Source organism: Tripterygium wilfordii, chromosome 20 (assembly GCF_013401445.1).
Source record: "Tripterygium wilfordii isolate XIE 37 chromosome 20, ASM1340144v1, whole genome shotgun sequence".
NCBI lineage: Eukaryota > Viridiplantae > Streptophyta > Magnoliopsida > Celastrales > Celastraceae > Tripterygium > Tripterygium wilfordii.
The window spans coordinates 4,416,896-4,443,487 of NC_052251.1; the positions used below are offsets into that span (position 1 = coordinate 4,416,896).

A 26,592-nucleotide genomic window follows, 5' to 3' on the forward strand; every position below is an offset into this window, starting at 1 on the left:
TAACCTAGCGAATGGAGATCTCATGGACTAGGTTCAATAGGATAACGTAAATTTTGAGATACTCAGAAGTAAGCAATCTGGAGTTAATCTCTTCCCACTCCTTAGATACACAAGTGAATCCTACAACATTTTTTAAGGTACGCTATGCGTTTAATGATTTCTATATCTTGAATATTCAAGTAGGGTATTGTAGGATATTAAAAATAGGAGATCACCTATATGCGTGAAGGGTTGGCTGTCCCTATGAAAGTCTTTAAGGATAGACTTAAAGCACGCATGAAACCCAAGGAGTTCAGGGCTGAAAGAATGAACACAATCGAGAACCTATCTTGATCTAAAGAGAGGTATGAGGTTTATTGACTGGGCTTACACAAACAACTGGCGATTCAAGACTTTAGTCCATCAACTAGTTATGTAGGTCTGATAGACTTTCACTAGAGAAGGTTCAAAGTGAAAGCTACCTATCTTTATGCATTGTTTCTTCTCAGGCACACTCAAACTTCCTGAGTTAAAAAAATGCTTTGTTGATCCATTCATGTGGGGGATTGTTGGAAATTACCATGTGTGAATGGCTCCCAAAGACGTGTGTGTGTTTGTGTTTTGTGGTACAAAAATACCACATTGGAAACTTAGCACTAGGAATGCTAGTATTGAACTTCTCATTTGGGCCCAAGAGCAACCAAGATTTTGTGGTGTAGAGACTCTCCACACCATGAACCATTGGGTCAAACAACTACACACGCTCGTGCTGCCACCATCCATCCAATCAAGTGAGCCGGGCTCAGGCACGAGTCCGGATATGTGATAATAAAAAATATTATTATATTTTTTTGGTCAAAGTTTGACTAGATTCTTAATTCAATTACAATTGGTTGGGTGATTAAACATTAATGAGATGAATTTTCTTATATGATTAAATTCTTATCTCTTCACGAGAGAGTTTATTGTCAGATTAAATCCTTATCTCTTATCTCTTATGGAGAGATGGAATTCAATTTCGTGTCAAACTTGTGCTCGTAAAAGAGTTCTAATTCTTTTCAGACTTTGGGATTTACTCTGCTATAATACCCCTTGGTGGACGACTTCCAAAATACACTGAAAATACTCTCTCAAATTTTGTTTTTCATCCGTTTTCGTTCTTGACTGTTGTCGGTTCATGACAATTTGACAGAGACCCGTTCCACGTAGTGCTATCGAGTTCACGTTAAGGTGTTGTATCTTGGGAGGTGAAGCTCATAATCTACAAAGCACTCGATAGGCAGGAACTATCACCTTAAGGAGATTCGGGGATACCCATACCTCACCTTATAAAAATCAATTGACAGGATGTCTTTAGAAAAAATCAGGGTGTGACTAAAGCTACCCTTTGCTAAATTGGGTTTTTTTACCTTAGACCCATATGGAAAAGTCTAAGCCCATGCACCCAATTCTATTTCTTACACTTGAACTGGTGGGCTTTATCTTATAGAATCCAAACATCCAAACTATGTCTGGTCCAAGTCAAGCATGGCACTGACAGCATCTTTCTTCTCGTCCTGCGCAAGCCGAATGCTTATCCTCTGGTGGAAGCACCGTGGATTTATCAGATGCATCCTGATTGGCTACTCCCCTAGTCAAAACATACATGCAGTTGTACACGTGGCATTATATGATTGGACAAGCACCCATCTGCACCAAATAACGACTTCACCCGGGAAAAGTAACGAACCGTCGTCTCTGTCTACAGGACTCGGACAATTTTTTTATTTGCTCTGATTAGCTTCGCTTAGAAGCCATCGAGGAACTCAAAAATGTTCGCCTACTTAAACCCACCGTCACCTCCATTACAAGTCCAGAACACACCCCCGCTCGAGCTTTCTCACTGTTGTCCCTCACTAGTGCTCAAATGGCTAACAAGCTCAGAGTTGAGGAACTTCGACGCGAACTCTCTAAATGTGGTCTTTCCGCCGCTGGAACCAAGCCCAATTTAGTACTCTTCGTCTTTCTAATCTCTTTTTTATAAGCTATCTTTCAAAAAATTCCGATTAATGAGAATGTTATTGCAGGTTCAAAGACTCGAATCAGCTCTTAAAGAGGAAAACAAGCCATTGAAGGATGATAATGATGATTCCGCTGGTGAGAAGAGGCAGAGAGACTCCAAATTGGACGATTCAAATAGGCGTCAGAAAATCAAGGCCGTGGAGGATCTACGTGATTCAGCTGCTCCTCTAGGCATTTCGTCCAGCAGGTTATGTGCTGCAGAAAGGTTTGAAGGATGAATTTGAAGGTACGTCATTCAAATTATATGACTCTCATAGATGGCGAAAAAGTTCTTTCTCTTTCAACATTGAATTGATAATTTGTTGATTGAACGCTGCTGCCAGATAAAGAAGAAACTGAAGAAAATGACGCAGTCGAGAATACGCTAGTTTCTAAATCAGATAAGGGCACAGCAGCATTGGATCAGTATTTGCCTGTTCACATAGAGGCAGAGTATCATGTTTTAAAGCATGTAAGAACGTATTGCTTATGTTTCATTGCTTAGGTACCATTGTATTTAGTCTTTTTCATGAGAATCAATTATGCAAAGGATTTTTTGGAAATCAAATAGTGTTTTTTATTCAAAACTTTGTTCTTTTCTTTTCATGCAGCAGGGTGATATTTATGATGCCACGCTCAACCAGACAAATAGAGGGGACAATAATAACAAGTTTTATGCAATTCAAGCACTGGTTTGTAATCATTTCCATTGTAATCCTACAATTTAGCAAAAATTATGCCTTGAATATGCTATAGTTGATGACTTGTGATTCTGCTGACACTTACTTGGACGAGCCATTGTGGTTTTGGGTTCAATGAGCTTCACATATGTGATCTTATGTCTATTTGATTGATTGCTCTTATTTTGCTTTAGTGATTTCTCATGATATTTTGAAAATGACTGCAGAATCTAATGATGGCACCAAATTCACGATATACAATAGGTGGGGTAGGGTGGGAATAAAAGGTCAAGACAAGTTACAAGGACCCTACATATCTAAGGATGACGATATTAAGGAGTTCAAAGAAAAGTTTTTTGCAAAGACAAGGAACCAATGGCCCAACGGAAAAGAGTTCGTTTGTCACCCAAAGTGCTATACTTGGCTGGAAATGGACTATGACGTGGATAAAGGGTTGGAGGTAAGTAACAATCAATGCCTGAGAAATATTTTAGAAGCCCAATTATCAGTAGAATGGTTACCTCCCAATATTTGAATTGAATCACTATTATCAGGATCAGAAAGAGCCCAACAGCATAATGGAAATTCAGCTTCAGTCAACAAAACTTGATCCAAGAATTGCGGATTTTATCTCTCTTATTGCCAATATTGGCATGATGGAGCAGCAAATGATGGGATTAGGTCTGTGACTTTTCTTTGTTAAAGGTTTTCATGAATTGATGTTTGATATGTGCTATCATTGAAGTTGGATTTGTGTTCTCATTAGACCCATTGGATTGTGTGATTGCATTATTCAATCACAACAAATCCTTAAGTTGTGCAATTTTAAAATAACAGAATGTGAAATGTAGTTGATATAAGGATTTATATGATGAATTTATGCTAGAAGGTGGGTAGTTTTACTTTTATCATCAATTTTCTCTGCTCATTATGTCAAAATGCAGGGTACAATGCCAAGAAGTTGCCACTTGGTAAGCTGAGCAAATCTACAATAATTAAGGTAGATGATTTGACTTCACACACTCAGGTTTATCAATTTGGTATGAGTAATGTTTGTATTTGGTGATAGTGACTTATATGCAAAGAGCAGATTCCTTGCAACATCGTACATATTGTTTCCTACATTTCTAATATCTACAATTTCAAGATATATAGGGGTATGATGTCCTGAGGAGGATTGCTGATTTCATTGATCAACCTGATAAGGGAAAACTTGAGTAATTAAGTGGGTAAGGACCTTGTTTCTTACGCTTACAGATAATGTTCATTCTCTCGAAATGAAGCTATCTTAAGAGCTTTTTGTACACTTTGCTATAAGGGGATGCCTTTTTCTGAATATTAGGTGATTTTGTAAACTTGCAGGGAATTTTACACAATAATTCCTCACGATTTTGGTTTTAGAAAAATGTGTAAGAGCTTCTTCTCTCCCTCTCTCATTATTTTACTGTACTTTACTGCTAAATAAGATTGGAAGTGCACCACTTTACTGACCTCGGAAAAGAAAAACAACAGTAATGAATGATATCAGAACACATTGCCATTTAGTGATGTGGAGCAATTAAAATTGCAGGTGAATTCATTATTGACAACCCTTACACACTGAAATCCAAGCTGGAAATGGTAACCCTTCTGCTGTTATACCATACTAGTGATTCTTTTCCTCCTTTGAAACTTGAATTACTTTTGAACTTACGTAAGTAATCTAGAAAGAGCTTTCTTTTTCTTTTGTAATTGTCATTTCAGTTATTATCGATCGCACAAGTTTACTATATTGCTATATAGAGCTTACTATATAGCTACCATCTCTGCCACTCCCCCCCTAAAATAATAGTAAGTGAAGAATGTAAAATATGTGGCTCTACCTTCCTTGGCACCAACAGCATTCTTTGATAGAGTTATGAATTACAGAGAGTAAGCTTTCATCTCCTTTCAAGTTTCAAGTGTAACATTGGCAGATTTGTGATGACCTTAGTTGCATGCTAAGAAGCACCGATACAGATACGGAATACGGATACGATACGATACGGATACGGGGATACGCCATTTTTCAAAAAAATAGGATACGGAAACGTTTAGGATACGTTTGATTTTTTTTAATTGCTCAAACTTCCATGTAACAAAAGAAATGCAATTACAATGACAAATTAACACTCTCAAGCCTCAGGCAGTTACGTTTGTTTTTTTTTAGTTGCTCAAACTTCCATTGTTTCATGACTTTCACCCAATATACCCTCATCACAATCATCAGCAAAGACTACACACTCTAAGTCCGGCTCATCAAGAGAGAGCTGTGCAACCTCTAGTTCCCCAACATCCTCAAATGTGCCAAACTTGTCACCTGCAATGTCCCACATCTTGCTCTCTCCTTTACCATAATCTGGTTGTCTTCTTGATAAGAGACGAAGGTTGCTGTGAATGAAAACCAAGTCTTCAACACGTTTTGGTGCCATCTGATTTCTCCTCACTGAATGCACAAACGAGTAAGTGCTCCAATTCCTCTCAGCACATGATGAAGACGAAGATTGCACAAGTATCTTCAAAGCTAGATTTTGCAACAAAGGTGCACTTGCACCAAATGTAACCCACCAACTCTTAGGATCCATATCATTACGATGGTGAATAGAATCAGAATCTGCAAAATCTCCCGACATGCTAGAAAAGTTTACAAACTCCATTGTTACCATCATCCTCTCTTCGGAGTTAGAGAAATACTTCTTCAAGCATTTCATTCTCTCCCTAGCAACTTCAACATCTTTGTGTGGAGGAACCCGAGTAGGATCTTCATTAAGCCATTTATCACTATAATACCTTAAATAGGAGGAAAAAAAATAGGAGCAAACATTTAGATTTTAAAAGTTACAGAGGAAAAAAAATCAAGTTTAAAGATTAGGATTTGAAAGATAAAATATTGATTGTTACCTTGGATTGAGTGAATGAGCTAAGCAATGTAGGGGAGTATTGTTCTTGTTCCAACGACTAACTAGAATTCCATGCACCACATCGTAAAACTTTGAAGACGCCTCAACTCGCTTTCCTTCTTTCCTATATATTGCAAGTCTCACTTTTTCAATCATAGAATCCCACATGTCATAGACTAAGTGAAGACAAGGCTTGTCCGTATCACAAGCCCTAAGCATATCATATATAGGAGCTGTGAATTTGAGTATATAATCGATGGAGTCCCACCAAACATCATCTAACACCTTCTCCTTCACAATTTAGCCTTCCCCGCATCATCCTCTCGATAAGAATTCCACTGCTCACTAATCACCATACTCATTAGACTTCTCATTATAAGCATGAATCGCTTCAACATCACAAGTACAGAAGCAAATCGAGTAGTAGCAATCGATAGCAACTTCAAAGGCACAAACTCATTGAAAATGGCTAACCTCATGGAATGGTTCATGATAAAATTCTTGATGATAGTAACATCACCTAAAACAATTGTAATCCAAGAACACTCATCATATACTACTTGATTGTTTTCCAAATTCTTCGCCGCACAAATATTCTGCAAAGCAAGATTGAGTGTGTGAACCACACATGGTGTCCAAACAATGTTAGGATACAATCCTTCAACAAGAAGTCCTGCACCTGCACAATTCTTTGCATTATCTGTAATCACTTGAACCACATTCTGAGGACCAACTTCTTCAATCACTTCTTTCATCAAGTTAAAGATAAAGAATTTGTCTTTGGTCTCACCAGAACAATCACCTGCCTTCAGAAACATAGGCCCACTTTCAGACACCGCCATAAAATTGATCAAAGGCCTTCTTTGTGAGTCACTCCATCCATCACTCACAATGCTTACTCCTTTCTCTCGCCATGTGCTTTTGATTGGCTGCAACAATCGCTCCACATTTGCCTTTTCTTGTTGGAGCAAAGTTGTTCTCAACAAATTATACCCTGGAGGCAAATAACCTGCCAAATTATGGCTACATGCAAATAAGAACATACTCACATAGTATGGACTCCTTGCCAAGTGAAATGGCAAGCCTGATGCATAGAAAAATCTTGCAATCAGAGCATGTAATTGATTTCCAGCTTGCAAATTAAAAGACTTCCCAAGAGGAGAAGGCGGATTAGAACTTCCAGCCTCCTTTCTTTTCTTTGATTCAAAACCAGTTGCATACATTCCACCCAAAAACATAGAAGAAGGTGGTAGTGGTACTTTCTTTGGTGCACTTGCCATTTCTCTGTTCTTAGCTTCCTCCTCCAATCTTTGCATCTCCGCAATATCTTTGCTAGTAACATTTTTACAACCGGAAATCCCTAACCTAGGCACTTTCAACAAATGTGCTCTCACCCTAGTGTAAGAAGTAGTTTTTTGCATGTGGCAAAAATTACAGTGCCATGAGACATTTCCTCCACCACCACCATCACCATCCTTTTCTTGTCTTTTCACATATCTCCATAGAGGTTTGCCCGAATCCTCAACACCATCACTCGAGATAGATGGAGTAGAAGCTGAATCAGTAGCTGAACCACTGGTGTTGAGAGAGCCAGCACCTAACATAGCCTAACCAGGCAGCAATATAAGACAAATCATCAAAGACAAGCAGCAAGAGACTCAAATCAGCAAATTTAGCAAAGACAAGCAAGATTGAGCTACAAAAGCAAATCTAAAGTCAACAACAGAAGCAAATAGAAATCAACCGCAGCAGCAAATTGAAGTCGAAAGAAGCAAATTTCTCAAATCAGCAAATACAAGAGACTCAAATCAACAAATTTAGCAAAGACAAGCAAGATTGAGCTACAGAAGCAAATCTAAGTAAACAACAGAAGCAAATCCAAATCAACAACAGAAGCAAATTGAAGTCGAAAGAAGGAAGAGACTCAAATCGAAGCAAACACAAGTAAATCGAAGTCGAAATCATCAAGACATCAACTGAAGCAAATCGAAGTCGCAACAAATGACTCAAATCAAGGACTTACCAGAGGATGTCGAAGTCGCAGTAGTAGCAGGAAGTCGAAGTCGGAGGCGCAGCAGGAAGTCGAAGTAGGAGGCGCAGCAGGAAATCGAAGTCGGAGGCGCAGCAGGAAGTCGAAGTCAGAGGCGCAGCAGGAAATCGAAGTCGGAGGCGCAGCAGGAAGGAGCAGTCGCAGTAGGAAGTAGCAGGCGCAGCAGGAAGTCCAGGTCGAAGTCGCAGACGTTGGCGAAGGTAGTCGATGTCGAAGGAAGTCTTTAAAACCTAAAGGTTAAGGCTCCAAATGATGTCGCATGCTCTGAAACGTCGCTAAAGACGTCTCCACCAGGTATCGTGTGCTTATCTGAATTTTATTTTTTTTTTTAAATTGTGAATAAAAAAATACGTCTTACAGACGTATTTTTATCGTATTTTGACGTATCCATATCCTATATGTGTCGGATACATATACTGCAACATGATAGACGTATCCATGCTTTCTAGGTTGCATGTAATTTCAGTTAGAGGCTCTCGGTCAAATTGAAGTGGCTACATCATTGTTGGAGGATAGTATCTACAAGCAGGTATATCCTTCTGATTGCAGCTGATCAGCATTGACAATTTGTGAGTCCGTGACACACTGACATTTTAGGTTGAATTAGATATATCATTTTGAATCAGAAGATTGAAAATTCCCCTAATGGTCATGATCATGAGGAGAATGATGGGCTAAGAAATATCCAATAAAAAACATCTTTTTTATTTCATTTTTTTAAAGAGGAATAGATAGATCGAAATACTGAAAAGACTTCACATTAATTTGAGAATTTACATAAACAGGATGCTGACAATAAGACTAAAGAGATGAAGGTTTCTCATAATGTCATTTGATTGCTTATGATTTCGTTTCATTGGGTTCATTTGTAAATTCTTTCAGGGTCTTCTTGAGAAAATTTTTTGTTTCTTCTCTAATGTTATGTTCCCATGACTCATCCAGTTCCTATATTTGAACAAAATTTTATCTCACTGAACTCAGACTCAGAATCCTTGGATGTTATTTCGCTTCGCAATTGGTTGCATTGTTGTTTTACAAATTTAACTTCTGATTGGAACTTCAAATAGTAGATATTAGTTGGTAAATCTTCGAATGACATGAAAATTCATTCAAGATTTGACCTGAAACCTGAATATGTTTTATGCATTTTGACTCTATAGTAAGCCCTGTTTACTATATGTTCTTTAATTACTTAACTTGTTAATCATAGCCCTAGTCACTATCTTCTTAACTGAGTAACAATTTGTACTTGATGGTTAACAACATTTTTTGTTAGATTTTTCATTTGAACCTTTTGAATCTGCCCTTATGTAGTATATATATGGATGTTAGTGAGTGTCGTCTTATTCTCTTTATAATCTGCCCTCCTTGTGCTGCTAACAGTTATCTGATACTCTTTTCTGACTCGACCTTTTAGGAAGATACATTGTACTCTCATTACCATTGCCTCTGCTGTGAGCTGATACCACTTGAAGTTGATTCTGAGGAATTCCCTATGGTAACTCTATGAAAATGTTTAGATTGCATAATTTTTTGTTAGGTGATGTACTTCCTATTGAAGAAAATTGCAACAAAGTTTCTGTTCTTGCAGATTGAAAGATACATACATAACACTGGAAGAGATTTACGTTATAACATTGAGATTGTTCAAATGTTTAGGGTTTCTAGGGAAGGTGAAAATGAGCAATTCAAAAAGGTGACAATTCACACTGATTAATAATTATTGGCTTGAGAATCTCATTCTGTCATTGCTTTTTTAACAACATCTTCTGTCTGGTATACATATTGACTCTTTATACAGTTCAACAGCACAAATAATAGAATGCTGTTGTGGCATGGGTCTCGACTGACAAATTGGACTGGAATTTTATCGAAAGGTTATCCGAAATGCAGTTTATATTATTATTTCTGTCCACTTTGCATCTGACTCTTAATATCTTACTCAAAGACGCTTACTAATAGTAAAAAAACACACCAGTTCCACTTTCCAGGACAACTGGATTGCTAATGTAATTCATGCAATTTGGTTATGCTCTTCATGATGCAATTTAGTGATGACATCATTTAGTAGTCTCCTGATGCACTGAAAATAAGCTCCTCCTTTATCTATAGTATGAAAGAATGTTTTCAAATGAACTTGGAAGAGAACTAATTTCTCCGACTGCTTCCTGGGTGCAATGACTGAACAGGCTTACGCATTGCTCCTCCAGAAGCACCAGTTTCAGGCTGTAGTTTTGGGAAGGGAGTTTACTTTGCTGATATGTTCTCCCAAAGTTGGCCTTATGTTTTTAACTTATCCCCTGAATCTGTGTTGGTTTTATCCGAGGTTTGTTTTCTCCGTCAGTTTCGTCCTGGTTTTCTTCTTCCAAAGAGAGTTTTAAATAGGAACCTAAAAACAATGTCCTTGAGCATATTTTCTTCTTCTCTCTCCAGGTTGCACTGGGAGACATGAATGAGCTTCTAACCTGCGACTGCTACGCTGACAAGTTGCCAAAGGGCAAGCTCAGGTGACTTTCTATCTTCTTCGACAATTTTCTCCAGCTTGTGTTTTTTCAGTACGACATTGAGTTGGAAAGTGCAGTTTGAAGTAATTTATGATGTAGAACATTTGACAGTGTGAACATTTGTATGATACACACACACCCACCAACTAAAGTTTTTAACACTCTGTACAAGGTCAAAGACTGATTAAGGGAAAAATAAATAACATTTTTAATAAATATCATGCACTAGCAAATCTGTGGATAACAGATACATTGAGAAACATGATTTTGTAGCAAAGGAAGGAGGTAGAACAGCTCTTCATTTACCAACCTTTCCCTCTCCTCCATCATCAGTCCTTGCCCACTCTTGAACTCTTGTACATGGACTAAAAACGAGGAACTTTACATTCGTATGAGAGATGCTATTTTAAAATTTTAAATTGAATCATATTTTTATTGCAGCACGAAAGGAGTTGGTAGAATTGTACCCGACCCATCTGAAGCTCTGATTCTTGAAGATGGTGTTGTTGTTCCACTAGGAAAGGCAGTTGAGACGAGGGAACCAAAGGTATATTTCATAAAAGCTTTTATCTGATTTTTTGAGGGATTAATTTCTCGAAACCTCAAGTTTTAAACATCCAATATTTCTCAGAGGAAACTGGTGATACAATTTGGAGGATAGGTGTTAGAGAACTATGGGGAAGTTAAAGGGTATAACTTGCAACTGAGGCCTGCTTTAGACACTTCTGGGGTTGCTTGTAAATGCATTAAAACCTAAACAAATTGCCATCTGTTAATTCTAAACGAAGAATGACAGTGCCATAGAATGAAAGAAATTCAGCGCAGGACTGAGGGAGAAATGAGATTTGAATGCTGGAAGTGTCTTAGATTACCATTGAACATTTGTTGCTTCTCAAATCAACTCTAGACCAACTCCACTGGAAAAGGTTCCCTTCCAATAGTGGTAAATTAGATTTCCAGAAGTATGCAAATCTTTATTTCATGCTCACATTTGCATGCTTTGATGACACATAACAAGTTAAGATGCTTGATGCTAGTTGCAACTGCTCAAAGAAACTGCAGTGTATAGGACTACTTATATATTCCTACATAAGATTGTTCAGGCTGTAGAATGCAGGGAGACAAGGTTAGTGGTCATTTTTTAGTGTTCTATAAGCTGGGCAGATAGTCCTCAAGCGCTAACTCTGACTGGTATTCTTGGGTTAACCTCATTAACAATATAACTGACTCTCAACGTTCCTTTCAGGTTGATTGCTGGCAAAATGAGTACATAGTCTACAACGTTGATCAGATCCGTATGCGTTATATTGTTCGTATTAAGCACAGCTAATAAGTAAGTGAATCTTCCAATCTCTTCAGGATGCACTCCTTTCAAACGCTGACCTAGGAATGGAGGTTATGTAAGGAAGTATAAGAATTTACAGAGAAGAACAAGAATACACAGAGAGAACAATTGTGAAGAAACATCTTCATTTCGTATCATTTCATACTGCCTTTGTTACATGGCTAATACAAGTATTTATATGTGATTAACCGACTTAAACCAGCCACGTCATTATATGTACAGATGGTTTGAATGCTTGATTCTCACTTCTCAGTGTAGTTAGATATATATGTGTAGGAGAAGAATATATAACTACTTGGGGGACATCCTTGTGGACACGTGTTGGTCTTTGGCCCACTTGCCCTGTGGTCTAGTGGAAAACTTCTATGCGCGCAAGCTTAATTGCCCGAGTTTAGGTCTTTATTAGATGTTCAAAGGGCAAACTTGCATAGTTTTATTCTCGGTGAATATATATATATATATGCTGCTAAAGAGAATAATATATTGATAAATAGAAACTTTATTAGTTGATTAGTTTCATTAAATCAATTCCAATACAAGAATAATATGTAGTCTATGGAAGATACTTAACTTCGAGCATAGTAGTCCCAGTTACACGTGCAAGAGAGACTGCCCAATACAAGTAGTACAAGCCTACCCTATGTGCTATCTCGTTCCTATGAGCTCTCCCAACAAGAAAACCAGTGGAGAAAACAACAAAGACAAGAAACCTGCTTACGCACAAGGCAATCGGAATCCCAAAAGCCACTCTCTTGGATCTCTCCACTCTCTCTCAAGTGTTTCCCTTTTGTAAGTGCTCTCTCTGTGTTTTTTTGTTTTCTCTCTAGACAATGTTAAAACAAGTTGGGTCAAAATCCTGCAAATTATATATTTATATAAGCCGTCAAAAATCTGCAGCATCCCGTCCGATGTCCAAATGGCTCAGGGAGCTGTCCGGACACCTCAAAAAACTCCAATTCCCTGACTCCATAACTGGCCAAACCATCCGAATGGCACAAGAGGTGTCCGGACGGTTCATCAAAAAATTGTAGAGACGAGCCAATTAATTCCACAAATCTCCACCTTGTCCGAACACCTCAAAAAACTCTAGCTCTCTAACTCCGAAACTGGTAAAACCATCCGGATGGCACAAGAGGTGTCCGGACGGTTCATCAAAAAATTGTAGAGACGAGCCAATTAATTCCACAAATCTCCACCTTGGCGAGTTTCAAGCCAAGTAAACATTTTCACCCACTACACGACACTCCACCAAGTCAGAACAACTTATAACAACCACCAAGAACGCCAACAAGTAAGTAATAATGACGCCAACGACCAATGCTCAACTTGAGCCAACACACTATTCAACCTACAGATTTTCGTTCTTTTCAGTATTTGATGCAGGAAGAACTGAAAAAATACCAACACTAAGATGGCTAAGCAGAGTAAGGTTTTGAATACTCCTGGGGCAGCAAAGCAAACCAAAAGAGAGCTATTTAGCTGGTTTTATCTGAAACTGTTAGCTAATTTGCTTCTATGTATAAGTACCCTGGTTGACCAACTATTAGGTTCTGCTGAGCTCCCAGATACTTGCTTCCATCCTACTCCAATCTAGATTTCTAAATTCTTTCTTTCTATTGCGACCGCAATTCGTTGTTCCTGCTGGGTATTGGTTGTGGTTTATGTTGTTTCTTTGTGGGTGTGATTTTGGTTAGGTGGGGGCGTGAATGAAAGCTCATCATTCCCTCTCCTATTTACCGGCTTTGCACAATTAAAAGAAGTTGAGCACAAAGATGTCAATGCTGCAGAGGCAACAGAAGATAAGAAAACTGATAAAGCCCAGCAGGTAAGTTAATCGTTCACATAAAATTGGGAAGGTGTAGAAATTTTTTTGTGAAAATTTTTTTTTTAGAAAGAGAATTTTGTTATGGAGATGACAAGTAGTAATAGCCATGGGAAAGTTTGGGACAGATTTTGTTGGCTGGAACTTTTCCTTATAGGAATTCTCTTGTTTCTTGACAAGCAATGAACTTGTAAGTCTGTAACTGATGACCTACCCATCAGAACTCCATTTATAATTGAAACTGTAGAATAATATTAATATTCTATTTGCATGTTCATGTCTTTTACAGGTTTTTCAAACAAAGGTGAAATCTGCTGAAGCGGACATCAGTACACATGCACCAGTGGAAATCAAACAACTGCCATCTGCAACATCAATGAGGGTTGAGGATTTTTCCAAGAAGTGCTCACCTTTTTTTTCTTTTTCTTTTTTTAACATTTTCTCCGCTACAAATTGACGGTAATTTCTGTTGTAAATATTATTTCAAAAAGATATTTAAAAGTTGTTTTTATGGCCATTGAATTGGGAGTGTTGTAATTGTGAATAGAAGATCTTACTCTCACAACCGTGAGAGTTGTTTATTTATAGCATCAGAGACAAACCCTAATGGTATTACATCAAGTGGGCTGCGCCCAGTACTAATATATTCTAACACTCCCCCTCAAGCTAGAGCATATATATTTATCATGCCCAGCTTGTTACAAATGTACTCAACTCGACTCCCAGCTAAAGCCTTAGTAAAGATATCACCCAGTTGATCCTTTGTGCTTACATGCTTCAGAAAGATATTACCTGATTCGAGTTTTTCTCTAACAAAGTGACAGTCAACTTCGATGTGTTTCGTACGTTCATGAAACACTGGATTAGCCGCAATATGCATAGCTGACTGACTATCGCATCATAATTTAGCAGGTCCAGAAATTGAAAATCCCACCTCCTCGAGAAACTACCGTAAATAAGTCACATCACTCGTGACATGAGCAAGCGCCCGATATTCTGACTCAGCGCTAGAACGTGCAACAACATGTTGCTTTTTACTCTTCCAAGACACCAAATTTCCACCAACAAATACACAGTAAACTGTAGTGGACTTCCTATCATAAGGAGATCCAGCCCAATCTGCATCCGAAAATCCCTCTATAGAAAATCCATCAAACCCCTCAACAGAAAAACCATCATTGGATAATTTTTCACCTTGCTTATATCCATGATTACTATAAACCAAACCCCTACTCGGATGAGCTTTAATATATCTCAAGATATGGGACACAGCCTCCCAATGAGGTACTCGAGGGCTAGATAGAAATTGACTTACAACACTCATAGAAAATGCAATATCTAGTCAAGTGACCGCTAGGTAATTCAACTTACCCACCAACCGTCTATAACGATCAGGATCCGAATAGATTTCACCTTCATCACGCATTAATTTCACCGCCGGGAGCATAGGGGGTATCACTTGGTTTTGTGTCACTCATACCACAATCCCGTAGTAGATCAAGTGCATACTTACGTTGAGATAAGAAAATTCCACGCTTACCACGCACAACTTCAACCCCCAGAAAATACCGAAGAGGACCAAGATCTTTAGTTTGAAACCTACTCTGAAGAAAAACTTTCAAGGAGGCAATCCCTGCATTATCACTGTCAGTAATTATAATATTATCAACATATACAACCAGAAGAATATGCCATGCACCAGATCTTCGATAAAATACCGAATGATCCTTCACGGATCGGCGAAGACCAAACTCTAAAACCACTGAACTAAACTTCCCAAACCACGCTCGAGGAGATTGCTTCATGCCATATAATGATTTCTTTAACCTACATACACTCCCAGACTCCCCTTGAGCAACAAACCCAGGAGGTTGCTCCAAATACACCTCCTCCTGCAAGTCACCATGCAGAAATGCATTCTTCACATCTAGTTGATAAAACGGCCAATCCAAGGAAGCTGCAAGGGAAATTAAAACCCAGACAGAAGCTAATTTCGTAGCCGGAGAAAAAGTATCAATGTAATCAATACCATAAATTTGAGCATACCCTTTCGCAACTAACCGAGCTTTCAACCGATCCGCGGATCCATCGGGTTTCATTTTAACAACATATACCCATTTACAACCAATAGCCTTCTTCCTTGGTGCTAAGGGAACGAGATCCCACGTCTGATTAAGTTCTAAGGCAAACATCTCCTCTTGCATAGCCTGCCACCAACCAGAAGAAGATAGGGCCTCTGAAAGATTTCGAGGGACAGACATCGAGTCTAAAGCAGATATAAATGTCTGCACAGATGAAGAAATACCAGCATAGGAAATATGTGCAGAGAGAGGGTATTTACCACAACTTCTTCGTCCCTTGTGTAGGGCAATAGGTAAATCAGCGTCAGATGGAGGATCAGACGTCGATGCATCAAATATAAGAGGTGGCGGCACAGGACCAGTAGGGGTACTTGATCCAAAAACACGACGAGGGCCACGGTGATAAGTCTGAAATGGAGCAGAAGGAGTAATAGTAGTGGTCACAAGAATAAGATCATACTTCAAGATATCATTAATAGAAGACTCAGAGACACTGGAGGATGGGGAAGCAAAAGAGAAAGGAGATGACTCGTTGAAGGACACATCAGCGGACACGAGATACCTTCCCAACTCAGTTGAATAACACCGATAACCACATTGGGTACATGAATATCCTAGGAAAATACAATGGAGACTCTTTGGATCTAATTTTGTCACATGAGGACGAATATCTCGAACGTAACTAGTACAACCAAAAACCCGAAAGGGGAGAGAATGAAGAACCAGATGTGGTGACAATACCTGAAATCGAATCTCTCCCTAAAGAATAGAAGAAGGCATGCGATTAATCAAATAAGTTGCAGTTAAAACAGCATCACCCCAAAAAACTTTGGGCACTCTCATATGAAACATAAGTCACGTGCAACCTCCATTAAGTGTCTATTTTTTCGCTCAGCAACACCATTCTGCTGTAGCGTATCTGGACATGACGATTGATGAATAAGACCATGGGTAGCAAAGAATGATTGAAATTTGGACGAGAAATATTCACGTGCATTGTCAGTTCGTAATACACGAATAGGAACAGAGAATTGAGTACGAATCTCAGCAAAATAGTCACAAAATATTTTGAAAATCTCAGAGTGATCACGCATAAGAAATAACCATGTGACACAAGAAAAATCATCAACAAAAGTAACAAAATAATGAAAACCAGATTTCGATAAAATTGGGCAAGGCCCCCAAATGTCCGAATGGACTACATCAAATGGACCAGTAGCTCATTTATTGACTCTAGGTAAGTAAGACACACGATGGTGTTTAGCAAACTGACACGGCTCGAAAAATAAATCAGAAACAGACTGAAGTGAAGGACACAAACGCTTTAGATTAGACATATTAGGATGACCCAGACCGCAATGGACTTGCAAAGGCAGTGAGGGAACAACGGAACAGGACAACAAGGAAGAATCTGGATTAAGTACATAGTGTAACGCCCTGACCCAAAATGCGTTACTTTTGGTACCATCTAAATCAAATCATAATAAATTCAATCATCACAACACCGAAAATTTCGACAGCACCTCCCCATAATATGGAGGATGCCAACTTGGTGTAAACACGCAGCAAAATCACTAATATAATCACAACATAGGCAGGGCCTCCGGCCATCTAACAATTCATATCACAGTTTAATTCTCAATTCTAAGCAGGGTCTCAGGTCACCTAACAAATCATACAATCAATCAAATTCTCACATCTAAGCAGGGCCTCAGGCCACCTAACAGTCCCACATAATTTCTCCACACAACAACATATATAATCAGCATCCAACACAAATAGCAATCCAGCAAACAAATAAATCGTCAGGACACAAAGTCCACAAACCCGGTTCGGGAGTCCCGATCACACGGAGTGCCCTCCCTACCGTCCATTCCCCAGTCAAGAATAGGGATATCACACAACGTCTCAACTAAGAAATATAGATACGACCAAAATAGTAATAACATAAATCAAGTTTAGAACTATCTAGTCCTATCACTCTCCAGGAGTCCCATCCATGTCACGCTCGCTCCTCCTGATCCGCGACCCTGGTACCGGAACTAGACTCACCTGCGAGGAGGGAATAGGAGAAAGAAAAGGGTGAGCGAAAGGCCCAGTAGGGAATAATAAAGAGTAAGTGAATAACATAAGGCTGAAATATTAAAGAAAGACACAAATGCAACAATATGATAGCTAACATCATGTACACCAAACACAAGTAGATAACCACACCATACGAGATCCTAACTTGGCCCACCGGCATCCCTACACATATCGGGACCCTGAACAGCCCAACGGCATCATCGCATGGTGTTTCGAGCACATATGAAATCCTGATCCGGCCCACCGACATTCCCGTAGTCATGGGAACCCTGAACGGCCCAACGGCATTCCACATTTCACATCAATCACAAGTAGGAGATATACGGGTCCATACATGACATCTTCCATGCAATTACAATGCATGTCCAACATGGTTATGCAATAGGGTATACATACAACCTAATTATATATATATATATATATATACTACTACAAGATGCATGTTCAAGAGTAATTCATGCTCAATGGAAGATTGAACAAATAGGGTATGCAATATAATTCAAATCATACAATAGGGATATCACAAAGTGGGGTTGTTCTCCCTTAGGTGCAATTAAGGTGAGAACCAATTTTAATGAACATTGGGAAAGAGAAACATTCGTAATAGGATAACATATTCAAGAGAATAACAAAGGTGGAATTTCCTTACCTCGCACTCCAAAAATTAGCTATGTAAATCAATACTCAACCTTGACTTTTCCCGGCCTCAACCAACCTATTATTCGGTAAACCCATCCTCCAATCAATATACAAACAACTTCAATTTCACATATCTAGCACAAATTAATCCAATAAATCAGTAACTCATTACCTTCTCGTACCCAAAACTTCCCAAGTTCTTGAACTTCACCTACTCAAGCTTGCTACTCCAATCAACAATAGAATCTAGCAATACAACCATAAACAAGTCTCAATCAACCTATTAGATCACTAATTTCATCAAATTTAAAGATTTTCCCCCAAATCTACAAAACCCATAAAACCCTAGAATCCCAAATCACCCAATCTCTAAATACTAGCTTTTAGGTTTAAGAAACTTACCAAGGTTGTAAAAACAAGTAGAAGGAAGGGATTCAAGCTTCCTTTAGGCCTCAAATGATGTAGGAACTCATGGATTTGAGTTTGGGTTCAAACCTTGAAAGATTAGAATAAAGAGAGGAATTTAAGAATATGTAAACTAGAGAGAGAAGTTAGGAATCCAACTTGAAATAACTTGAAAGAGGGTAATCTTACCTTGGTTGATGATCTTAGATTGATGGGAGGGAGGAAATTTGAGAGAAAATGAGGTTTAGGGTTTGTTTAGGTCGGGTATTTTGAAAAAAATCACGAAAATAGGTGTTTTAAACAAATCTCGGGGTGCAGATTTAGGGAGGTGTCCGGACACCTATGCCTAAAAATCACTCTGTTTCAGTTTCTTCTATAACTGTCCGGACGGCTTTTAAAAACTGTCAGAACGATTACCTCTGTAGTAAAAAATTTCAGTTTTAAAACCACTCGTACACCCCCCAAATCACTTGGTATTAATTTCTAATGATTATATATATAAATACATACTCAACACGTGTTGGTCCTACCTAATTTCTAAAAGAAAAGAAGTTCGGGGTATTACACATAGAGCCCTCCTGGAGTGGCACGCCCCCTACCAATCATCCGCTTCTTCGAAAGATCCTGAAATTCACAAAATGAGTCATACAACGTCACAGAACATTTCAAGTTCCTTGTAAGTGCACTAACCGACAATAAATTATAAGGCAAAGCTGGTAAATGTAAAATTGATGATAAACTGATAATAGAAGTTGGAGACGCTTTTCCAATACCACACACAGGGATATACGACCCATCAGCAACCCTTACAACTGGGTGGCTAGAAGTCGATGAATAATCAGAAAGCATACCAGTAGCTCCAGTCATATGGTCAGATGCTCCTGAGTCAATTATCCAAGCTATCGAAGAAGCAGTCAAATATGCAGCGGAAGACTCAGATTGTGTAACAGTGGCAGAAGACATTCCCTGATTAGCTAGTAGACGAGAATACTCTTCAGCTGAGAGACTCACACGTCCCTCATTGACAGAATGGATAGATGCACTCTCACTGGTCATAATATTAGTCGACCCCGCAGCTGGTGGCCTCCCATGCAATTTCCAGCATTTTTCTTTAGTATGACCAACACCATTGCAATAAAAACAGATAACTCGGCCCTCAGGTGTCGGCCCCTGCCATTACCACGACCACTGCCACGGCCAAACTCTCGACCACTTGAGCCACGACCTCCTCCTGAGGTTGCAAGCGCTGAATTATCTCATACAGTTCCCGTATGAGGACTTGGACGAACAGAACGATTAGTTCTAGCATATGCCTCAATCAAGGAGGTCTCTTTGCTTGCAAGGATCTGAGAACGAGCGGACTCAAATTTCGGACGGTGACCACTCATAAAAGAAAGAATAGCTAATTGTTCTCGTTGTTGGCGCATCTACTCCACATCAGTACTAATAGGGAGGAGCATATTCCACTCCTCAAACACCCGTTTAAATGCAGCAAAGTAATCTGCCACTGTCTGATCCTTCTGGTCAGGCGAAAAAATGCAAGTGATACATCATAGAGGTGGTGCATATCATCACGGCCAGAATACAACACAGATAAATAATCCCAGAGTTCTTTAACTGTGTTACAATGAAACACTATAGTCTGAACCTGTAGTTCCATAGAATTAATTATCTGAGTATAGAGACGAGCATCATCGCGGGCCCAATTCTTCTTATCTATTAGAGCTGCAATAGACTCTGGAGGATCTTTAGTGAGATGATCCTCTTTGTCAAGTCCGCGAATAGCGAATAAAACAAGTTTTCGCCAATGTTGAAAATTCTTGCCATCCAAACGTGTTTAGTAAACTTGGTAGATGAGGAAACAATATCAGAAATCACCGTCTTAGACTCAGAACCTAGGGGTGTAAGCGAACAGGGCTGCCCGCGAGCTATTTGAGAGCGGCCCGATAAAAGCCCGCTCAAGCCCGGCTCGCAAAATAAAAGAGCCGGGCTAGGGCCCCATTTTAAGGCTCTTTCTATAAAAGGGCCGGGCTTGAGCATGGTAAAGCTCGATCCGTAAGCCCTAGGGCTTTTATATTATATATATATATATATATACACACCAACATCGGTCATCATTGTAATTTTCTTTATTGGTTATTTGTTAATTGTTATCACTTATTGGTTATTTGTTATGACTTATCTTGACTTTACTTTATATTATCTTATCTTTTGTTTATGCGCAAAAGGGGCATACCTTCTCCACTTTACTTATATTATCTTATCTTCACACTTCACTTTACTTATATTATTATCAAATATTAATTTTACTTATTCATTTGAGTTGTCGTCACTCGTCAATCATCACGCGAAGGCCGAAAAGGCGAAACTGTATAGGGTATTAGGGTTTGTTCATTTGAGTTGTCTTTTCTTCTCTCCAGTCTCCAGCCTTCGCCGCGCCTTTCACAGTCACAGCTCCAGTGTTCCACGCCTCCACCGCGTTGGGTTAAAGTGAGTTCTGTTTCTTCATTCTCTATTTTTAATCCTTTTATTCATTCTCGGTTATGTTTCTTCAGTCTTAGGTCTGATTACATTTTCTTCTTCATTATACTGCAATTAAAGTGACTTATTCTTCTTCATAGGATAGGAGAACTGAGAACATGACAAATCTAGAGAACATGCCAACATTGGGGTCTTCCCATCAACAATCTGTTTCAAGCTCTCCTACTGCAATTTCAATATCTGGTGCTACACAGAGCAATCCGAGTAATCCTATTGCTATTGATGATGATCAACAAGAGACTGCAGAAGGTGGCCTGTTTGAGACGAAGAAAAGGAAAAAAACATCTGCAGTTTGGTTGGGGTTCAAGGATGTAATGGGGAAAGATGGAGTGAAGAGAGCAGAGTGCATTCATTGCAAGGCAAGGCTGGTTATTAGTGGAGGCACTACCACTCATTTCAAGAGGCATCTAGATGGATGTACAAGAAGGAAAGTAAATTTGAAATCACAGAAGATGCTGAACTTGATTCCATCTCCAGTGAACAAGGAAGTAGGTATTGTTTCTAATTTTCAATATGATCAAGGAAAAATGAGAGAATCAATTGCACATTTTATTCTCATGCATGAGCATCCTTTCACAATTGTGGGGCAAGAGGGTTTTAATTTAATGATGAAAACTAGCACCCCACATTTTCAGGGCATTAGTCGTGCTACTGCTAAAAATGATTGTATGGCTGTGTATGAGATGATGAAAATTAAGTTGAAGGCAACGTTGAAGAATGTGAACAAAATTAGCTTGACTACTGATCTTTGGAGATCAAATCAACAAATAGAGTATATGGTGGTTACTGGGCATTTTGTTGATGTCGATTGGAAATTACAGAAGCGGGTTCTTAGTTTTGTGAATGTGCCTCCTCCACGTGGAGGTGTTGATATTGCTGATGCTCTGTTTAAATGCATGAATGAGTGGAGGTCGGTTGATAATGCTTCTTATAATGATGTTGCTATTAGAACTTTGAAAACTACATTATCTAGAACTCAGAAGTTGTTGCTTGGAGGTCGGTTGTTCCATGTTCGTTGTTGTGCACATATATTAAATCTTCTTGTGCAAGATGGCCTTAGGGTTGTAGAAGATATCATCCATAATGTTAGGGAGAGTGTTAAATTTGTGAAACAATCTGATTCTCGGCTTCTCAAGTTTAGTGAGATTGTTAAACAATTGCAGTTGCCTTATAGAAAGCTGATTTTGGATTGTCCCACACGTTGGAACTCCACATTTGAGATGTTATCTATTGCATTGAAATTCAAGGATGCATTCCCTCTTTTCAAAGAAAGGGAACCCCAATACAAATATCTGCCAAGTTTTGAAGATTGGGATATGGTTCGTAATGTTTGTCAAATTCTCTAAGTGTTTAGTTTGGCTACAAATATCAAAATTAATATTGTTTTTGTTTTGTCTTTGTAGACTGAAGACATGCCTCAAGAGGTTGTGTTGCCTATTTGATGGAGGAATGAAAAGTTTCATTTTGCATTTGATGGTCAATTGGTGTTTTTTTGGACTTTTTATTTTTATTTTTATGAATGTATCATGTATGAATGATTAATTTGGTGAACTCTGGTTTGTAAAACTATTAATGATTATGTTTAAACTTGATTTTATATTTGAATAAGTTTATCAAAGGGCAGCCCGCGAGCTGAGCTCGGGCCCGCGAGCTTTTCATAGGGTCGGGCTCGAGTTGATGTTTTACAGGCCCTAACGGGCTAGGGCCGAGCTCGGGCTTCTCATAAAAGTAACGGGCAGGGCCTGAGCATGGCAAAGCCCGGCTCGGCCCGGCCCGTTTACACCCCTATCAGAACCTGCCATACCTCCTCACTGGTATTATAGAACAGCCACCAGACTTCTTTCAGAGATACCTGAAATACCAATGCTCTACAGAGCCACAAGAAAAATCAGACATGTGATTTACAAAGCCTAATCAAATCATGGCCGGAAGAAGGCCATACTACTGCCTGGAAAAACTAGGAAACCCTCTAAAAATAGCCCCAAAAAACTGCCTCAAAATAATTGGGAGAAAACTGCTGGAAAACCAAAGTTTAGTGACGTGAATAGTGGCGGTGGCACAAGATAAAGAAAACCCTAAGGCTCCGATACCATGTTGTAATTGTGAATAGAAGGTCTTACTTTCACAACCGTGAGAGTTGTTTATTTATAGCATCAGAGACAAACCCTAATGGTATTACATCAAATGGGCTGGGCCCACTACTAATATATTCTAACAGGGAGTTTCAAAAAGAGATGTTACAACCAATATTCAAATAGTTCTTCATGGTTATTGAATGTCTCAATGGTTACATTTGTTTTAAAAGTGTCATTTATGTTCTTATTAAATTGATTTAATAACAATATTAAAACCTCCCTTTTACTCAATATATAAGAGATATGTTTGATATTTTTCATATATGAGACAAGAAGCTATACGCTTTTTTAGACTTTCTCTTTAGCATTCTCTTTACATCTTACTTTAGTTTGGTCTAAACAAAGTTAGAATTCTACTGATTCCTGTTACACTGCAAAAGTAGGAAAAACTCGTTGAATCCTGGGGAATAGCTGGTTATGCCGAAATTATTCTTGAGGACAGTGCTTGCACGCCTCGGGCTAATCATCTAGTGTTCATTGTTTTTCCAACAATTTCTAAGGTCATTTCTTACTCTAATTGCAGCATAACTGGTGCCTGGTGGTGCAGGTGGATGGTTTGGATAGGGTGGCGGAGCTGGGGGCATTCGGTACCTATTGAAGTTACAACGTATTTACAGATGAGCTTTTGAGCTTGGAAACCATTAACTGCTTTGTCATGTGTGCAGTTGGTGAAGATTATTTAATTTTATGCTTACCATATGGAGGGAGGATGTCCCCTAATACACATAATGATGTCCCCCATGTCTCTGCAGTCCAAATCTATACAAGCATTCCTTCAATACACGGTTCAAGGGACTTTCTTAATCTTGGGGTTTGCCCTTGAAATTGTGTTGTTATTAGCTGTGAACGGATCATTATGATTTCATTGAAAAATCGGTCATATTTCTTAACTCTAATCTCTCTCCTCATCACTTTCCTATGACAAGAGGTATTTCCTTTTCTTTTTTGGGTTGGCAATGTCTGTATTGTTGTCTCTCTTTTTATTAGCACTGCTCATGGATTTCCATAAGTTGACAAAATTGAAGAAATAGTTTACCTTGGTTTTTTGCAAGCATTAGGTGTTGGTTTTTGGGACTTAAGTCAGCCATGTTTCTTATTTTACTTATGTTGAACTTGTCAATGTTCAACTAAGACTTGTTTTTTACTTATCTTTGTTTATGTGTAATGTTGCTGCCAGGTAAGCTAGTCTAGTCTAAGAACTAAGTTGTTGTCTTAACCTTGGCTTTATCTCTTTGTAGGTAAGAACTTGTACGTGTGACTAAAGAAGTTGTTCTTTCTCTGTGAGAATACAAAGATTCTACTTGTTTTGTGTTATTGTGACTTTCTATTCAAGAATTGCATGTGTGAGCTACAAGCTGGAAACTTTCTTGTATTCTGAAAGTGATTAAAGTGCAGGAACTTGATCAAGGTCAAGCAGAAGACAGTGCCTTGAAGCTGATCTTCTGCAAGTTGCAACACGGCACCACTCACCAATACACCAACACCAAGTATTCAAGTAATATTTAGATTTTAATAATAATCTGTAAAAGATTAGCTATTATAAAAATTGAGAAAAGAAGATAAGCAAACAAAAAAAAACCCTAGAAAATTGAAACAATACCTGCAACCCTTAAGCCTTCTCTCGTCAATTCCCGAAACAGCAAAACGAAGTCAACAAACACAAGAAGAGATAAAGAGAAAGCATATATAAGAGATTTAGATTTAGAGGACAGAGTCGTTGCAGCCTGTAGAGATCAGAGAAGGTGGGAGAGGAGAAGGATGAGATACGATGGAGAATAGCTTTTGATTTTTTTCTTTCTTAATTTCTTACTTTCTAATTGAGTTGGGCCTCTCACTTTTATTTATTTGTTTTAACAATAGTTTTTAAATCTGGACTAACCATCGGTTGAACCGTAAAACCCATGAACCAAAAGCTTATACGAGTTGTTGCTTAAAATAGACCATTTAAACATCAAACCGACGTCAACCGTTAAATCAACCCGTAAAACCATGAACTGGACAACTTTCTTTCAACCCGCTGATTCGAAAATTACATTAATAACGAAGCTCTTTCCCTTTGCTTATTTTATAAAACAACTTATCATGTCAATGTTTTCTTCTTTTCGATGTGGGACGGTGGCAGTTTCATTCTTTTCAAGTGCTTGCACCTTCGTCTCTATACGTGAGTGACATTAATGGTAGGCCCACTTTTAATTTTGATTTCTCAACAAACAACTGTCTAGTACCATATCATCACCTGTCCCATCTATCTATCTATATATATATATATATTATCTTCTATATTGACTAAAGGAAAAAGTTGATCTTAAAATAAATAATCAGTTGTTTACTATACTATTATTATTATTTATAAATAAATTGAATTATTTTAAAAAATATGTGCGATTCAGTATATATAGTATATACTAAATTACTAATTATTATATACTATATAGCTAAATATTTATTATTTTATTATTTTAAAAACCTGCGATTGAACCTCTATCATAACGGTTGAACCTCGAAACTCTTGAACCTTCAGTCTTAAAGGTTTTATGCGCGGGTCGGGTTTAAAAACTATGGTTTTAACTCTCAATTCCTTTTCTTTATGGACTTTATAAGTAATATTCATGAGCTTTAGAATAGGCTGAGGTTGGTTTTAAAATAAGTTATCCTAACTAAAAAGTTTTAAAAATTGAGGGCCCAGGTCGCCCAGGCCCAAGGCCACCCCTCGAAATTGATCGAGGTTGAATTTCCACGATCATATTTATTTTTTGTGATTATACTTTAAGACAATTCAAGGATTTGCTATTGATAATTTTTTATAACCTCTCATAAACAGTTCCGTTGCAACGCATGGGCAAAATCCTAGTAACCTTTATAGTAAAAAACATGAAAAAATAAAAGGGAAAGGGGAAAAAGGCAAAGAAAACGCAATAGTGCATCTTTTAACACTTTTAGTTATTAAAAAATTAATATATTACGATCCCAGAGTTTTACTATTATATGCCAGTATACGAGCAAAGTTTTGCTATGCTCAACTAGTGTTAGAAATACAAAGTATCTCACATCGGTTAGATGAGATCCAATTGTGTATAGTGAGAGCCAATCGAGTTTAGTGGTGGATTTAGGATTCAAACTCACTAAGGGCATAATTAAGTAGTGGGGTATAGGGGTAGTACCTATGAAAACATATTTGGGATTATTTATATGATACGAAGATAATTGCTATTAATAATTTCAAACAATAAAATACTACATCTTTATTTATTGCAATTGTTATCATAAGAGCTTGCTTAATAGGCAAGAATCGGAATCAAAATATTAATATGGAGAAAATCCTAGATAGAGAAAGACACAGAGCTAAGAGGGAGAGACACAAAAAAGAG

General features: G+C 38.3%; 2 protein-coding genes and 1 pseudogene across 2 annotated transcripts; 2 read left to right on the forward strand and 1 right to left on the reverse strand.

The window, feature by feature from the left end:
- The first annotated feature begins 1,768 nt into the window (after nucleotides 1–1,768).
- LOC119986718 lies at nucleotides 1,769–12,299 on the forward strand (annotated as a pseudogene).
- Nucleotides 4,711–6,748, reverse strand: LOC119986717. The gene is made up of 2 exons (XM_038831389.1): nucleotides 5,619–6,748; nucleotides 4,711–5,507 (listed from the first exon to the last, which is right to left on the reverse strand). Exons 1-2 carry the CDS (start codon nucleotides 5,834–5,836, stop codon nucleotides 4,892–4,894), a joined length of 834 nt encoding a protein of 277 aa, XP_038687317.1. The 5' UTR covers nucleotides 5,837–6,748; the 3' UTR covers nucleotides 4,711–4,891.
- Nucleotides 12,300–20,883: 8,584 nt separating the features above from the next.
- LOC119986886 (zinc finger BED domain-containing protein RICESLEEPER 2-like) lies at nucleotides 20,884–22,531 on the forward strand. The gene is made up of 3 exons (XM_038831577.1): nucleotides 20,884–21,038; nucleotides 21,175–22,408; nucleotides 22,493–22,531. The coding sequence occupies exons 2-3, from the start codon at nucleotides 21,188–21,190 to the stop codon at nucleotides 22,529–22,531; spliced, it is 1,260 nt and encodes a 419-aa protein (XP_038687505.1). The 5' UTR covers nucleotides 20,884–21,038; nucleotides 21,175–21,187.
- Nucleotides 22,532–26,592: the final 4,061 nt, after the last annotated feature.